This window comes from Lepisma saccharinum, chromosome 20 (assembly GCF_977018435.1).
Source record: "Lepisma saccharinum chromosome 20, izLepSacc3.1, whole genome shotgun sequence".
Lineage (NCBI taxonomy): Eukaryota > Metazoa > Arthropoda > Insecta > Zygentoma > Lepismatidae > Lepisma > Lepisma saccharinum.
In genome coordinates, this window is record NC_139248.1 from 46,052,578 (window position 1) to 46,071,843 (window position 19,266).

A 19,266-nucleotide genomic window follows, 5' to 3' on the forward strand; every position below is an offset into this window, starting at 1 on the left:
GAAACAGAAAGTAAAATTCGTGTGGGTATTAATATGTCTGACAAATTTACAATTCATGATGGGTTAAAACAAGGAGATGCATTATCTCCATTGCTCTTTAATTTTGCCTTAGAATATGCTGTTAGGAAGGTAAAAGAAATTAAAGAAGGACTAAAATTAAATGGTGTGACTCAGTTGTTAGCATATGCAGATGATGTAGACTTACTGGGGGATGATGTGAATACAATTAAGAATAATGCTAAAATATTTTTCAAAACTGCTAAAGAGATAGGTTTGGAAGTTAACAAAGAGAAAACTAAATATATGCTTACAGGCCGAAACCAAGTGTTAGGTAATAATCAAAATCTAATTATTGATAACAACTCGTTTGAACCAGTTCCCAAATTCAAATACTTAGGAGTAATATTAACAAATGAAAATTACATTAAAGAGGAAATAAAAAGTATGCTTAATTCAGGAAATGCATGTTACTTCTCTCTTCATAAACTTTTGTCTTCTCGTTTAATATCTAAGAATCTAAAAGTTAAAATATACAAAATCGTAATTTTCCTGTAGTATTATATGGGTGTGAAACTTGGTCCCTTACATTGAAAGAGGAACATAAATTGAGAGTATTTGAAAATAGGATCCTTAGGAAAATATTTGGACCTAAAAGGGATGAGGAGACAGGTGAGTGGAGAAGGTTACATAATTTAGAACTACATAATTTGTATTCATGTCCAGACATTATTAGAATAATTAAATCAAGAAGACTTAGGTGGGCAGGCCATGTGGCACGAATGGGAGAGGAAAGAGGAGTTTTCAGGATTCTTGTTGGGAAACCTGATGGTAAGAGACCAGTAGGAAGGCCAAGACGAAGATGGAGGGACAACGTCGAGATGGACCTAAGGGAAATCGGTAGGGATGGAAAAGAGTATAGGCTATAGATCTTGCTCAAGATAGGGACAGATGGAAGGCCTGTGTTGCTGCAGCCATGAACCTTCGGGTTTAAGAAGGCTAGAGAGTTAGTTAGTTAGTTAGTTAGTTAGTATGTTATCACAGGATGCTGTTCAAGTGAATGATCAACAGACCGATGAGTTTAGATAATATGGATGGCAAGAGGTTCTCCGAGCTCGGCGTTAGTGTAGTCTGAGCAGGGGTCTCCATAACCTGCTTCTTGAACCCGAAAAAGTACATAGGCATGGTTATTTTTATGCACTCAAGTTGAAACACCACAACAGAGAGTTGGAAACGCTCTGGATGGGGGTGCATGCAGATTCTTGCCAACTGATAAATATCCGAGAAGTTAGCCACATCACGTTAAGGTTAGATGCAACCCATTTAGCTTAGATTGGGCCTCAGGCAACACACTGATTCGGTTGCTAGGGTAACATGAGCCGACAACATCGTAAAAGGCTACAGTGAGGGCCCTTGAGGTTAACATACATCGTAAAAGGCTGTGGGACACTCAAAGTATACATCGTAAATGGTAATGAGTTGACAACACTGTCCTGGAGGTTAACATACATCGTAAAAAGCTGTGGACTCTCAAAATATACATCCTAAAAGGCTACGTGTTGGCAACACTGCCCTTGAGGTTAACATACATAGTAACAGACTGTGGCCTTTTCAAATATATATCGTAAAGGCTACGATGAGTTGGGAACACTGGCGGTGAGGTTAACATGCATTGTAAAAGGCTGTAGGCTCTCAAAATATAAATGGTAAAATGGTACGATGAGGGCCCTTGAGGTTAACATACATCGTACAAAGTTGTGGGCTCTTATAATAGACATCGTAAAAGGCTACGGTGAGTTGGGAACACTGCCGGTGATGTTAACAAACCGCGCTTTTCAGAATACACCGGTGGACGTGCTGGTGCACCGCTGATGGACGCTTCGACTTTTCGTATTTCACCGGTGCGCACCAGAACTTTCAATTCGTTAAACCATGACGTGAACAATTTACACCAGCCTCATGAGTTGGTGGCGCCGTCTGCACTGAAACGTGTTCTGTTTCATGAAATGAGTTCTGTAGGCAGTAGTACGGAATGTCACGCCGATTTTGTTGCACGGATGGCGAATAAACTGGTTGCAAGTATAAACTCTCGACATTTCTAATACTACTGCTATTCACTTGCACGCAAACTGAAATAAAGTATGCCGATGCATTAAAACATGCGTCCGTCTTCAGCTGCAACATGCAGGAAAGCATCTATTGGCAATATTCGACATTTTTACAAAATACCACTGAATTTCGTAGTACACAAGCAAAATAAGATGTCGTTAAGTGAAAATATATAATATTTATGAAATATCTTCTGTGATTTAGTCACTATCGGTGATTTTTTTCCTAATAAACATGAATGTCCACGCGCATTCAAAATCTAGCTTCCATTTGATGCAGCATGAAGCTTTCCGTATTTCACCGAATTTGACATCATTTTTGGTGCACCAGTCTGATTCACGCTGGTGAATTCTGAAAAACGCACATTCATCGTAAAAGGCTGTGGCACCCCTTCAAAATATACATCGTAAAAGCTACGGTGAGTTGGCCAGAATGATCTTGAGGTTAACTTTAACATACATCCTAACAGGCTGTGGGCTCTTAAAATATAGATCGTAAAAGGCTATGATAAGTTCGCAACACTGCCCTTGAGGTTAACATACATCGTAACAGGCTGTGGGCCCTCAAAATATACATCGTAAAAGGCTACGCCTAGTTGGCAAGACTGTCGCTAAGGTTAACATACATCGTAAGAAAATGTGGGCCCTCAAAATATACATCGTAAATGGCTACGCCTAGTTGGCAACACCGTCGGTGAGGTTAACATACATCACATCGTAAAAGGCTGTGGGCTCTCAAAATATACACCGTAAAAGGCTACGGTGAGTTGGCAACACTGCCCTTGAGGTTAACATACATCGTAAAAGGTTGTGAGCTCTTAAAATATACATCGTAAGAGGCTACGATGAGTTGGCAACACTGCCGGTGAGGTCAACATACATCGTAAAAGGCAGGGGGTGCTCGTTCGGCGGCGCAGATCGTATGCGCAGTTGTCCGTGGATGCATGACGTCATCGTCGAAACACTCGGCACGGAAAAGACTGGTTACTTATGCAAATATTGAGATATTTGACAACGAATATCTTCTAAAATATAGTAGCAGGGGAAAAGTTACAACTTTTACTGTTAAGATTCATCCTTTCTAATCAATTTATCACAAAGTTGATTCAAATGTGTAAAATGGTTTTTAAGAAATCGTGTTACGAAGGAACCCCTGTTTTGTTCTCTCCAGGCTTCCAATGTAAGGGAGTTTTAACTTAAGCGCGTTGGATTTCTTTCTGTTGTATCTTTTAAAATAAGATTATTTTGTTCTTGTGAACTGAAATCATGCCTAAATGCTTGGAAAGCTGTGAAAACTATTATCAGAAAACTAACGGAAGAAATCTAAAATATCACAGCTTGATTGATACAAAAAATGCGGGATTACCAATTTTTGTGAAGAAGGCATTGTGCGAGATCTAAAAGCAGAACTTTTTAATATTGTATATAAATGTAAGGGTGTAATAAACGTGACTGCTTCTCGTAAAATATCACTGCACTCTCCACGTTTCTCTTCTGTATTTTATTTGGCGCCGTCAATAGCTTCAACACGTTGCTTTTTATATATATATATTTGTCACATATTTGTTTTACTTGGTATTCTGCTCATTCCGCCACCTAAACGCAGCAGCTAGGGCTCAAAGGGCAGTGTAGTTACACCGGAAGAAGGCTCGGATATGGCAGGCTTCAGAAGTTAACTCATCCAAATTAAATTAAACAGGTATGTGCTCTCTCTAAATTTATATCATAGTTCACAAATAATTTGATTAAAAGTTTTAAAGTATCTGTTTTATTTAATAGCGTATTAATTGGTGCATTCTTCTCCAGCATAGCATTTTTGTGTCGTATGTAACGGAATAATAAACATGATTGCCCCGGGAAAAAATGACTTACCCCTCCATCTTTACTATTGCGCCGTCACTAGCTACAACGTTTTTTGATTTCTATTGTTCCCACATATTTATTTTAATTTTAGTATTGTGAATCATATTCCACTGTGTTACCTCACGTAGCCTACCCCACCCCCCCTCACACACACACGTACGATTTCAGTTGTAAGTTTTAGACTAAGCTTGTCAAATGTCCACTTATATCTTTGTATTCTTGAGCCATTTTAGAAAATAATTTCGTCCCTTCTTCTGGACTATTTATTATTATTATTATTTAATATTATTAAAGTAGGGTTACAATTAAGCTTACATATTTTTTTTACATTGATTCCGAACTACAAAAACAGCTTTTTCCCCTACATGAATTAATATACAGTTATGCTATTTGTTTAAAAGTATACATAAAATGGAATATTATAAATTTATATAATTGAAAAACATAAGAAATAGACTAAAATAAAAATTTTTTGCAGCTACGTTTTATGAAGGAGGCAATGAGGTAGAATAGGCACAGTGTCAGTATTCATAGATTAATGTCCTAATCTGTTGTTTAAATTTGGCCAAATTTCTCTCCTTTCTGCAATTTACAGGTAGTTGATTCCACGCTTTACTTGCCAGAGATGACAGTGATTTTGATCCGTATCTTGCCTTGTTACATTTTGGTACTCGGATACTGTTGGTGTTGTTGGATCGCAGATTGGGATAATGTATATTACTAGATATCATTACTTTGTCCTTTAATAAGTGGTGGTGCTTGTTAATTGCCTGGTGAATTTTTATTAGAAATGCATATTTTCGTCTGGATTCCAGCGTGGGTAATTGGAGCTCTTCTCTGCTTGCACGTGAGGTCGTGTGTGCCGTATTTCTTATGCTACGAATAGCCCAATTTTGCATTTTCTCTAGTTTCGTGGTGTTATTTCTATTAATCCCATAAAGTACAGAGGAACAGTATTCAAGTAACGGTAAGTTACCTTCACGGTGGGCCACATCAATATTAACCGCATAAAGAACAAAATAGATGAAATCGCAGCTTCACATATAATAAACTTCACATGCGTTGCAATCACCGAGACTTGGCTCGATGATTCCATTCAAGACAGACACGTTGAAATTGAAGGGTTCAAAATGTACAGACTTGATCGAGACTATCCTAAGCAAGGGGGAGGTATTATTTTTTACGTAAAAACAGCTGTAATATCGGAACTTATATATTCTGTGTCAGATGTAGACATTGAAGGATTGTGGGTGTCTTTAAAACTCAAACAGAATGACAAACATTTAATTCTAGGATGCGTATATAGACATCCCAAGGCCCCCGTCACTTTTAATGAAAAACTAGAAAATATTTTGCAGTCATTTCCGGCTTGTCACGCTTCGGTTCTCGTTGGGGATACAAATCATGACGTCATGAAACCAACTGCAGCGGACAATGCATTTTTCGATACGATGGAATCAGCGGGGTACAAGCAGCTCGTTCGCCTGCCGACACGCGTCACCGACACGAGTGAGAGTCTCATAGATCACATTTTTACCAACAAGAAAGAATTGCATGATAAATCCGCCGTAGTAATGCATGATTTAAGCGATCATTTTTTGATATATACCTCAATTAACCTAAGGCCACAAAGATCTACAAGAATACTCGTAACTAAGCGTTCTTTTAAAAATTTTCCTGTACAACAGTTCGTTGATCATTGTTCTTATCTACCCTTTCACAAAACAACAATGATGCCGGATATAAACGATAAGGTGACATATTTGCAGTCATTAATAACCGAAGCTCTGGATGTCTACGCGCCAATAAAAACGTTTCGTGTTAGGGGCAACAAGCGTCCCTGGATCACTGGCGGTCTTCTTAAATTGATATCACTCAAGATCCGGATGTTTAAGCGCGCACGTAGTCCAAATAATAATAATTACACGTGGGAACAATATAAGACCATAAGGAACTACGTTACAAAAACAGTTAAAGATGCAAAAATAAATTATATCCTTAAGCAGATCTATTCCGATAAATATTCAGGCAATAACAAATTCAAGATTGTCAGGTTCTTAACTGGAAATGATAGCAAAAACCAATCCATCGCATCTATTGAACATAACAATGAAACAATTACGGAAGATGCGAGGGTGTCATGAAATAAAGTAAAGTACACAAAATAGCAATGTTTTCCCACTGGAAGCCCCTTTGCAGATAGAGATCCGGGGCTATAACCTTCCCAAGCCACCGTCCCCTCCAAATACTCTCTTGGCCTCATGAAAGAAAAATATATGTATTTCTACGAAATATTAATTTGACTTGGCAGTTTCTTTTATCGAACAGGAATAAGTTTTACATTTTAATAGCTTATAAATTTACACTAGCAATTTTGAGTAAAGGTTTTACGTAACTCTAAAAGTACATTTAGAGACTGCAAGGTCAACTCTCGATATTTCAGATATATTAATAATTTTCATCACAACGTCTTGTAATAATTATTTGTTACTTCAATAATCTCCTCGCAAATGTTTCTCGCATATTAAAACATAGATGCCATTTTCTGTTTATGTCCTTGTAATGCTGACCTCCGTGGCGAAGTGGTTAGCACAACGGTTTACGATGTCAAGGGCCCCCAGGTTAGAATCCCCGCTCGGTCATGGGTCTACTCTCCTTTCTTCAATTTCATCATATCATCACGCATCCTCATCTTTGCGATTAGCCATATGTGACAGATAAGCGAAGTAAAATAAACTAAGTCTATTAATCAATTATTTTTTTTAAATTCTTTAATTCTTCTTTAGCATGCCACGTTTTTGTTAAAATTATATTACGATTTGTAAAATGACGAAATTCTAAAGGAGAACACGTAACTTTCTTTGTAGCGCATCGGTCAGAAAGTTTCAGGAATATGGATTTTCCATATACATTTTTTCACATGTACTTTGTCCCCTTTTAAAAGTAGCGCGTTTTCAATTATGTTACTAATCATTAAAAGGATGCCTCAATATCATCTTGGAGGATGACAATTATTATTTTCCCCCTCCTAAAAGTAATAATATACTTTCGTTCTCTGAATCTCCCATATAAATGCTAGAGGCCGTCTGCTTCAGCCGAGCTCACTGCTTCTCCGGTGACGTCACGCGTTCGTGCAAGATCGGCAATCTTCGGATGACTTTACCTCATCTCTATCTACCTTGCGTAAAAGGTTATAATTTTCGTCTCTTCAGTTCTTTGCAGAGTACCTCACATATGCTTCTCAGAAAGAACCTGCAACAATAACAATACACATTGTTAGTGTTATTTTATACTATTGTTTGTATAATATTTTCAAAAATAATGTAAAAAACGTTTAAACTTTGTTACCATTGCAGTAAGAAAAACAACGTTACGATTTAAATCTCTTCCGCTGTCATGAAATAAAATAAAGTACACAAAATATACTTACCAAGTTAAAAAGCCTTTAGTTGCACTGCAACAACTCAGTCCCGCTAAAATCTGCACGTCTATCAAGGGAAACACTTGAGAACACTCTTGGTCCGCTTCGGATTTCGCTCATTATTTATAGATTCTTAGACAAAAGGCCCTTAATATGAATATTATTTTTCTTTGCTCTTCTCTGATTGGTTGATTCAATTATTGAAACCTTTTCTCATTGATTAATATTTATTAGCCTCTACCCAGATCCCTTCGAGTTCCTCAATTATACCAAATATGAGCCACCACCGACGCGAAAATTGCTGCTCATGACGTCATCGGCGATTGCAAACCACGCACAATGCCATCAAGTGGCTTAGAATAGCCAAAACGTGTCCTCGTTAGTGAATATTGTTCCCTAATTGGAATCGCATTAACTTCAAGTTCCCACGTCTGCATGAATCATACGTGACTCATCCTCGCGTATAAGAAAAGCATCAATTGTGTAACAATAGGCCGAAAACGGACTCCACATTAGTATCTAATGTGAAAACCATTAAGACCAAACTCCCACGTGTGCATGAATCATCCGTGACTGATATTTGAATGTAACACGTATAAGAAAAGCATTAATTGGGTTAGAGTAGAGTGAAAACGGGTTCCATAATAGTATCTATTGTGCACTAATTGAAAACCAAGAACTCCAAGTAACGCCACTGCATGCGTCTTCCATGTCACATCTCCCTCCCCCTCCTCCTATACTCTCCACTTAATTAATTAACAATAGCGTCATTCCTCGATACTGAATAAATTAATGTCCACTAAGGGAAATCTCATCTACTGACGTGCCGTTGTCATATTTACATAGCTCGCTTATTTGTGGTTTCAGCATGCTAAAATGACTTTCCGGTACCTTAAATCATCGAAATCTGCAGTTTAAATAATAAAAAAATAAAAAAAAGATAGTTAGAATTTTCGATGAGGGTACGGTCGGTCACCAGGCTCCTGTCGACCTCCGTTCATCAATTTTGTATCATCAATCGTCCTTATCTTCGCGATTAGGAGAAAGTGGCAGAAAAACGAAGTAAACTAAACCAAGTCAATTGACCATTATCATTACTAGCTTCGTGGGCACCACATGAACGTGATAAAGTTTACTTTCTACAATCCGATAACAGTGGTTTATTTATAACATCACTCTCCATTTAGGAGGTACTTATATTTAAGCGTCCGAAAGGGGTATGGTAGTCGGGCGATCATATTTTACTCTTATGCTAAATTCATAATTTACTTTTCGTTTTACGCATCTTGGGGAGCAGTGTTCGAATTGATGCAAATGCAGAGAAGGGGGCTTCAAAACTTTCTTTGGGCACATTTAATTTTTTCTAAAGTTTATGCACACGGAATTACATAAATATTCGAAGCAAATGAAATTCATCTTCATTATCAATGTGTGTGTGTGTGGGGGGGGGTACCCACCGAGAATCGAACCCGGGATCGCTCGCACAAAGGCAAGAGCGGTAACTATTTGGCTACGTAGAATCACTGAATATTTTATCTAAAACAAAATTGTAATAATGTAACACGGCCACTACTGCCGCTCAACTGAAAGGTCAGGCAGTGTTTTGTGCAGGGGGAGCGGGTGCCTCAATGTCTGACCGTGTATTCATTGTATCCCCAAAACCTTTATGGCCTTACCTGTGTTCGTGTCCATGTGCAAAGGCCTTTCTACTTCACCGTGTTCTTACCTTAAGCGATTTGACGATCCTTATAAGCAGTAATTCTTGCTTTCTTGTCACCTGACATACACTTTCCACGAGGCTTGTTGTACTAGCTACTACCGTACCCGATGGTCGCACAAACTTCTCTTCCCCTACCAATGTCAACACAGCACACAAATCACATAGGCTGCGCGAGCAGCGATATTGCCTTTGTAGCCATTCTCACCCCGACAGTGTTTTGTTGATTCTTATGCAGTACTGCCACCTACGCACTGACACAATTAGTATCCTTTGATATTCCTAAGAATTATACGTGCCTCAGAGCCGGTTTATGCGGCGACAAGACCGTAAAATTTACCTGCGCGTCAGTCAGAAGCCCTACCGACTTGACCACCATAACTCTACTACAGTATGTTCAATTTTTCGAAAATACAACAAAGCTATATATTCGTACAAATGTTTCAACCGTTTTAGTGACGTCAGTGAGTACCTGCGGGCAACCCTGGGGGAGTAAAGCGGCCGGAGCGTGGTGCTGATATTCTTCACCTCCAAAAATGGGGACATCGAGAATGCCCACATCCTCTAAATATGTATTCACGGTACGGTGCTATGTGCGCAGGGAAATTTACCTTACCAAATTGTTATATTGTACTTGTTGACATTTATGTAAGTAAACATTTTTTTCTAATGGCTATAACCTCTGAAATAAAAACTACAATATCGAAAAAACAAACCTTTTTTTTAATTTATTTTGTGTCACCATGTATAAATATCGTAAATATCGCTTAAGTTAACTTACCTGATGCAGGCAAAATAAAGCTTTATTGAGTGTTAAGGCTTTAACTGTTATACATAACGTAAATACCTCCAACCACAACCTCTGATTTCTAACGTCATTTTGTCGAATGACGCCGTAAAGAAAGCAATAAACATTTTATATAAAGAATGCATTTCATGGAAATACACCTTCGTGATTCTTTGCGATTTTCTTAAGTGTTAAAATGATAGTGAATTCCCTTTTGCTCTTGGCATATGCTGTTGTATTTGTTTCGGGTCATTCGCAGGTAAGATATAAATAGATTAAAAGTTAAAAACTAGCATTAAAGAGAATAACTTTCTATATCACCGCAGTGCGATAAATCTTCCAACCCTTTAGGTTTCCTGGAATCCGAATCTGGGAGGTGCAACGGACAAATATATATCATAGTTATGTGTGTGATGATTTCATTTATAATCTTCAGCTTATAACTTGTTAAGTATAGAAATATATTCAGCCATTTTGATACTCTCTAACTCACATTATAACCAACAGCTGACAGATAAAATATGATTGTTGGGTCGCCAATGGACTAATTGATGTTACTGCGCAGGATGGATGTCATCAGTGTTACCAGTCACTTTTTATAAATAATCGGTACTTTCTTTTCAAATGCGCCTCCTAGATTAAGTATAGGTTCAGCGGTGCTATTCCGCTCATTTCAACTTTAATCCTATAAAAGACGAATTGAAAGTATTCAAATAATACAAAAATCGTACCCTTAATTAGGATCAGATCAATATACATAATAAGTGGACAAGGTAATACACACTCTCAGTAGCCGCTTCTGCCTATTCGCACATTCGCACCTGCACACCCAAATAAATCTGTAATGCAATTAATTGTTATTATACTTATTCAATTAATAATATCTCCTTCAAAACATCACACGTTTCCACGCCCAATCGGTGACCATATCTTCGTGTTACGAGCGACTGAGGTTCGTTAGTTTCGCACAAGTGGCAGTGAGCTGAGATGCCGCTGTTTGCAGGACGCAAGGAAAGAGAAGGATTGACACCTTTAGCTTGCAGACGAGCACTACCAGTGTTGTGTTCACGCAGTGTTGCAATCCCTATTCCTTGCATTCGAGATCGTGAGGCGGAGTGGACGCAGCCCACACTTCATCGTAAATCGAGTTTTTTTGTTATTATTATTTTTTGAAAAGGGACATTTCTATGGTATCTTCGCCCACACTGTTGTTCCGAGCATGCCAGCCGCAAGAGAGAAGGGGAGGAAGGAGGGGGCAACTGAGAGCGAAACGCGTGTTTTAAACAATGTCTTGCATTGCCTTTTCTTAGTGTAGCAGCTTGGTCATAATGAACTGTCCTTATGGCGCTGCAGTCGATCAACGCGATCAGTCAGCTGTTTTCGTTGTGTGCCAGTTCATGCGTTGCAAGAATTCTTACACTGTCAAAAGCTCGTTCCTGTTTCAGTGCAAATTGTTTGATTTCATGATGAAAAGGAAAACTCTACACAGCGAAAGCATATATGTAATATTTAACGTTGTTGAATATTTGGAGGGAAGTTAGCTACAAAGCGCGTAGCGACTGCAGTAATAATACGGACACAGCGGAAGGAGCAAACATCTGAAATACGAAGCAGGGCAGTGTGGACTGAGTGAGTACTGTTATTTTCTTTCATACTTTATTATTCTCTTGATTTCGCGTGATTTTGTTATTTTGGTCACTCGGTCATTATCATTGTCTTTGGATCGGCTACCTTGTTTGCAGTAGCGGCTTCAGATAAAATTTTCATCCGGGCGAGGTGTTGCCCCTCTTTTCCACCCTGGTGTTTCTACTTTCCACCTTGCTCCAATGTAAATCATGGTCATGGTATATACTTACGGTTTTGATGACGAGAAATAATAACCTTAATTTAAAAAAATACTTTGAGTGTTACTGTTAATGAACATGTTTATTGTATGTGTTATTGAATACATATATAATGACATCAAAGTAACAGTAATCACTTAGCTTAAACTCCTATATGATTTTGCAATATGCTTATTAAGTTATTCAGCAGTAACTTCAATTAATTCTTGATAAAAATAAACCCAAGTCTTTATAAAAGCAAATAGCGACACACTCGGTGGAGGCGCATAGTGGTTGGGATCACACTTTAAACTGTAGGTCGTGTCTGCTTTTCTATGCGTGGATCTAAAAATAAACTCAAACTAATAAATAGCCAAGGCTGAAGCGCACACCCATAGAGCCAGACCACCAGCCGCCACTGCATACTCTTCTTATTAAAGATATATTTGTGGAGTGCAGAAATCAGAATTCACAAAAACAACGGGGCTATTCCGCCCAGTCAAGAGGCTATTCCGCTCAGAACGCATTTGCTGCCACTATTTTGGACGGATTGTTATTAAGGGGCAAACCAGTTTCGTCAACATTAAAGATCAGATGGGGCTGATCACAAATGCCAATCTCCTCACACAGATTCCCCCCAAAATTTAAGAATTTAGTCTCAGCCTGCTTATTCATTCCCTCAGCTCTTCGGACCATTTAGGATCTGATAGACGCATGATAAGCGGAAAACGAAGAATTTGTATTTTATAGCATGAAATTGATTGGTTGTCATAGTAACAGTGTGTAAGATGTACGTGAATGGCTTCCATGCATAAAGTTATGTTGTTTAATTTGAACCTACGTGTTTGTATGTCTTGTGTAAGTATAGATAAGAAATTACACACACACAACAGGGCTTACAGGATCAGGCGTTTTTCTGCTATATGTAGTACGTACGAACCATCTGAAATGAAAACGTAAAATGTACTGTTGACATTTGCACATTACAATTAAATATTTTTCTTCAACGGAATAGCTTCGTATTTATTGAGCGAAACTGTAGTCATTGAGAAAAACTCGCCAACTAGGACGGGTATGAAGAAAGCGAACTACATGTATGCACACATACAATACATAACATGTGTTCTAACAAAAATAAATGAGTTAAAACTTCGAGGTCTTGTGCGTACGACGCCTTATGTTCGCAGACTTTTTTCTTTAACAACGTCAATAATTAACAACAACACTATTCTTTAGCAACGTCAATAAATCATAAATTATCACACATTGCTTATCTCAAGAGATTCTACTCCTGTTCCACCCAAAATATAACACAGAGCACTGAAACAAAGGACAACAGCTGCAGTAACGAGACCACCCTTCACACTGAACAAAACAAAGCCCTCCACAGTGCCAAGGTGACCAGTGACCACATTTCTTATTTCAGGCGGAATAGCCCCGCTGTACCCTAGGAAAAAGCGCTACGCAATGAATAATATCGAATTAGCATTGCATGCTAATCAATTTTCTTGGCCTCCACAATGGCACAGTCTTCGCATTGTAATCAAGGTTTGATACCCTGTGGAGGATCGGATACCACTTTTGGTCCAGTCTCGATTAGCCTTACTGTGCACAAAGTAGACTTAAAACACCAAATCAACCAACCAATCAATTTTGGTGATATTTCACATAATTGTCACTCGCTTGCACTCATATTGTACCGTGTAGAATGTGGCAAAACTCAGGTTTCTGTGACATAACGCAGGTAAAAAATTCGAGGTCCTTAGTGAGAAAACTACCAATATATACGCGAATATACTTCCTATATGCATTGATGATAACAGAAAAATGGGCAGACGTACACAGTTGTCAGCTAGTTTCCATCTTCCCCCCTATCGCAGCCACAACGGACAAGAAATTAATTTCTAACCAGATTGGTAAGTATTGTTTGGCAGAACATTTCTTACACATAGCTCCTCGGCATCAGAACTCTTATTTAACAAACATATCTACCGACACCTTTCGTTTTCCATGGAAAACAAGTTTGGTGGCAGCTCATAATAAGCTACACAAATTATAACCTAGGTCCTAGATAATCAGATACTCCGGCTGAGCAAAAAATAAGGCGTTCTTTCATATTTCAAAAAGCGAAATGTTAAGAGTTTTGCAACAAGGAAATGTCTCGAAACATCACTTCACAAATGGAGCAGTGGTATGAGGTACTACTGACGAAGGGTGGCCGTAGAGGGGGGCGAGAGGTGCACTTGCCCTACCCCAAATATCTGCAAAGAATTCGTACATTTCAAATTTTGAAATTCTAGCGTGAAAACATATCCGTGAAAGCTAGCAGATCAAGTGCCTATGCAAATTATCCTACTTCTGGGGATACTTTATGATAATTCTCATAAATAGGAGAGCCGGCCCCCGTGGCAGATGGTTAGCACATCGCGCTAAGATGCTAGGGGTCCCGTGTTCGAATCCTAGTCTGAGCATGGATGTTTGGGAGTATCCATTCATCAATTTCATCATATCATCACTCATCCTCATCTTCGCAAATTAGCCAAAAGTGGTACAAGAAGCGAAGTAAAATAAAGCAATTCAATCAATCAATCAATCAATCTTAAATGGGAGAAGGACTTACTCCACGTTTCCCCCCTTTAAGTACTGCTACCCCCCGAGAAAAAAAATCTGCAGGCGACCTTAATACTGACTAGAAACTTTGGTATCAAGTTTCTGGTCAGTAATAAGGTAATTATTTTTATGAACTGATTCTTACGCTCTGATCAGTAGATGGAACAAAATATGGTAAGAAAGTTACTCACTTCTAGACGTAAGCTCTTCTAGACCGCTACACAAATCCAGATATCTGCAAGTAAAGTCAATGGGTACCTGGGGGACTAAAGGCGGCCGGAGCGTGGTGCTCATAACATCATCTCCAAAATGGCCGATAACGAGAATTTTTGGGGCCCTACTCATATCCCCTAAATGTGCGGTCATGGCACGGGGAACATTGCTTTATCTTACCAAAGTAGTACAATATATGACCAAAAATCTCGTCACAGCGAGAATGGTATCTCAGTTAGAAACGGAAAATTTCAAAAGTTGGGTGAGATTATATCTCACCTGCTGCAATAGGATGGCTATTGACTAAATTAGACAACCCGCTAGAGGCTGAATAAGTTAATAAGAAAATACGTTTTGCAGATGAAAAAATTTAAAGCTACTGTGTATGTTAATCTCTTAAATTCTGAATAAATAGAATTCAAAATGAATATTTTTCAATTAATTGTTTTTGTCTAAATCGGCCTGTATCGATCAACTTCTTTACAACGTATGAGATCTGTGTATGAAAAAGCAGCAAGGAGTTCACATTACACCATGGGAGTTTCTCCAATTCCATATCTAATTGACCAACATACTGAAATATCGAAATCGTTTCACCATTATTGTGTCCGACCGTCTTTAGCGTCTATGATTATTTCACTCAAGTTCATCACCTTATTATTTGATATCATTAGGCTACAACGAAATATATTTTTTCTAGGTAATAACTAAAATTAACTTTCTGATTTCCAGGGAAATGAAAACAAATGTGACTCCAGAAGAAGGACAGGTCGGCGAAGTATGGGAAAACCTTGCCGTAAGCATCACACTTAAATTAGTATATATAAATACACACAAGGAAAGTTATAGTGTGTATTAAAATTATTCTTCCTATAGTAGATTTAAGGCGCAAAATTTTACTCGAGATTTGACGCCGGCGGAGTGGTTAGAACAGCGCACTCCTATGCCTGTTAGTGAGAATTCCTTATTCAATTTCGTCATGTGATCACTCATCCTCATTTTCGTGGTTAGCCAAAAGTAGTAGAAAAGCGAAGTAAAGATAAACTAAATCAATCAACCAATCTCACTTTAAACTGTAGGTTCGATTCCGATTAGCCTTACTGTACATAAAATGGACTTAAAACACCAAAACAACCAACCAACTAATCATGTCGGGATTTATATATTAGCCAATGTCAATCCTTTTATTAAGACTCTGACTTAGAGTTGCCTAATATTTTAAAATTACTTGCATATCTAGATGTCTTTCCCACAATTATCGCCGTAAAGGACAGTTTTATCATTCTTGTCTGAAGTAGCTGACTTCACATTGATCCAGGCTATCTTGATTGTTACAATGTTCGTTCTTTTCGACGGATTCGTTTCTATATTTCTAAATGTATTTCACAAGGAAAGACGGCAATGACATCGACGTCAACGACGATTGCATTGATGAGTACAACAGTATACGGTAGTGAAATAAGCTTGTGTTGACTACGACGACGAGACAATCGTACAAACACAGAAGCTTGAATACACGACGTCTGGGGTTGGCATGTTCAATCATGTTGATCGTGTGGTTTGGATAACTGGCGTACCAAGGATTTTCTTTCTGGAGGGACTGGAATTGTACAGGTGAATAGCAGCATATAGATGCTTTTAGGGGTAGTGGCATACAAAGTTTGATATTTCATACTTTTAGAACTTTCCACTCTCAAAAATGGCAATCGTGTGTCATTTTAAGAAAGGTATGCATTTACCACTCTGGTTTTCCCCTACTTCTTCGCTACTTCTATTTGAAAATGTAGATTTTTTGATCATCCTGAAGTTCTAATGTTAATATCGAGGTATTACTTTTCACATACAACATGGGCAGGCCAGAGAACTTTATGAATAACCAGAATTTCTAGTTTTTATTAATACTATTTTCTACATTTAGTATTTATACTATCCAAGAGTACCTTGAGCATCGTTATAAAGGATGGTCGCATCTTGCAGCTTAAACATCTCTACAGGCTGTGTCCCACCAAAAGAGTAAAACACAAATGATCTCTCGTTCCGTTTCTAAAAGAAGATCCAATGGATCCCTACATTTGTTTCCTGATGATTCACGTTTACGACGCCAATTTGTTTTGAAATTGCCCTTCGCGTGAAAAGGTATCGGACATGAATACAACTCTGAAATTTTTAACTTGAAAAGCGGAATTTGTGGCGGGGAAGGAAAATATAAAATCCCCTGTAAGGGATTTTCACTCTCAAATTGTGTAGTCGTTTCAAATGAGTACAGTAGTGAACATAACTTCATGCCATGGCTCTTTTGCAAACATTTTGTTTTTTTTGTCACATTGCTTCTTTTTAAGGATGTAGTCTGGAGATTTAAAAATTTTCACGTCACTGTAAGACACTTGATACACGACATCTAAAGGCTACATGAGTGTTGGCATTTATTTACAAACGTATTCAAGTTTTAGTTTGGAGTTTATCGCGGTAGTTCTTTCTAGTGTGACCACTCTTTCACCAAAGCTTTATCATCGTGCTTATAATGTTCATGACCCGACTTTTTTCGTTGTAATAGCTCTTGTTGCTAGCATTTTCTTCGTCTGAGATGATCAGAAATTGGTCTGCGAGTCTCCTCACATCATCAACCCACATGTCTTTTTTTTAGTTCGTTGTAGATGAGCCTTCTGTGGTTCTTACATTCTAGCCACTGCTGGACTTGATTGTGCTCTGCGTGGATTCGTTGTCTTTGATACAAGGTATTGGTAAGTTTCAAAATTGCTTTGCACATATTGTATTCTTCCTGGGCATAACCTTCAAAATGTTTGCATGTGATAAGTTGCCACCTTCCAGCGGTGCTGAAAAATCTCAACGATTCGTCCTAATTTGTTTCTTCGTGAATCACAAAAATGTCCTTTTCAAACCTAACACACTAACTTGTAATTTTCCACAGCAATTTACCACTGGTACTGGTAATATAGAGTAGAAACCAAATATTTCGTCCATGTGATCATTTCGGGTGTCAATATACCTATTGGCTATATGATACAACTCTACGGATTCTGAAGCGTTGTTATTTTTTTTATTTGAATTTAAAATTTTGGGAGCGTCAGTACTTAGGCTATCTTGCACCCGTCGCTTTATACGGGGTCCAGCCCCTTACCAGAAATAAAATAACATAACTGTAATGTCGTGTCGTAAGTAAATTATTAAAATATTTTGACCGGTTAAAAGCTGAGTCTGTAAAGAGACACACATAAGGACATAACACAGAATTATACTGGCCATAGTGTCAGTCGTCAGAGCCTCGTTAGTCTGCAAAATGCAGTCTAGGGTGTACTACGTGGAAGTGAGGTTGACTTTTGGGCACCTTAGCAGAAGGTCGCCCCTTACACCCATTTGAAGCGTTGTTATCTATGGCGTTGTGAACAGGTGTGTAAAAAGGCACTGGTGTTGGTGGATTATCAAAAAACTAACCTGTGGAGGGATAGACATTTCCTAGCCAAGACTACTGATAGCGTTCGTAGAAGCCATGATTCTAATTTTTTCAAACCTTTGAAACGTTTAGCCAACAGTCACGTAATTTTGAGTGTGCGGTCATATTAATGTTTGGAAGACCATAGTGTACGATAGCTCATTGGTGACGTATTGTAGACGCAATATACATGTGACTAAGGTAGGGTCTGCCATTGGCTAGGCTTCGACGCTGGGTGAGCAAGGAGTTTAGCGTGGCAGAACCTTGCCGACTGGGGGAGATGTAGGAGTAACTGGACAGAGACTGAGTATACTGTGTATCCGTGTATCACCCTTTTCGGGCCTGCATGGCCTGGTGTAATTTGCTTAACGTTTGTATAGTTATGTCTACCTTTTGAAAATGCTAAAGAAGATATTTAATTCTTAAAGGTGGATTGCTCCGGGCCATGTAGGCTGTGGGGGTTATGGGCGGGGTTGCAGTGGACTTATAGGCGTTACTTACTGACTTTTGGTGATTTATTTGGACGGACTGTAACAATTTAATGGGGAGATTTATACATGGTTATTATTGTTGACTAAACTAAAATGTTGTTCTTAGGTGTTTAGATGGGTTGTGAATGAACCATGTGATTCATGAAAAACTAAATATGCTGACCAAGGCAGTAATTTATTTTATTAAAAAACATAAACTAACGTAACGTTTCAACCTTCTAGCAAGGTCTTCTTCAGACTCTGTATCAAGTACAAAAGTACAGAGTCTGAAGAAGACCTTGCTAGAAGGTTGAAACGTTACGTTAGTTTATGTTTTTTAATAAAATAAATTACTGCCTTGGTCAGCATATTTAGTTTTTCATAATCATGGAAACAAGGCTTAATGGAGTTACATGTGATTCATATATAAATGTGGAAAGTATAATCTGATTTGTTAATAAATATTATGGTTGAATGAATATTAAGTTTTACATTAAATAGTTTAATTACCTACCTAACTTCCACTCCGCCGATAATATAATCCACGTCTCATTTCTTTATTATTTATAAAGCGGAAATAAGAGACGTACAGGATTATACGAGTATGTTACAAGCCTGGACATTAAGGAAGTTGTTAATTTTGTTTTTATACAACCTGTCGTTGGGTGTGTGCGTCATGTCGATGGACAAAAGTTCATGGTTCTTCTTATTCCAGCAAAACGTACAATAGTTAAGAAAATTAATCTATCCCATATTTCCACCAACATAATCATCAAAACATGTTTCAGGCGCATATGGTTCTGACG

The 19,266-nt window shown here is 38.2% G+C and overlaps 1 protein-coding gene across 2 annotated transcripts in view; it reads left to right on the plus strand.

The window, feature by feature from the left end:
• The first annotated feature begins 10,013 nt into the window (after positions 1–10,013).
• The window catches only part of LOC146003605 (trypsin-1-like), a 151,798-nt gene continuing 142,545 nt past the window's right edge, over positions 10,014–19,266 (plus strand). The window contains exons 1-2 of one of the 2 annotated variants that reach the window (XM_083141916.1): positions 10,014–10,152; positions 15,272–15,335. In XM_083141916.1, the coding sequence (XP_082998042.1) occupies positions 10,090–10,152; positions 15,272–15,335 (127 nt within the window). In that variant the 5' untranslated portion in view covers positions 10,014–10,089. Of the gene's footprint in view, positions 10,153–11,506; positions 11,523–15,271; positions 15,336–19,266 lie in introns of those variants that run through there. The other variant, XM_083141917.1, reaches the window with a different exon arrangement.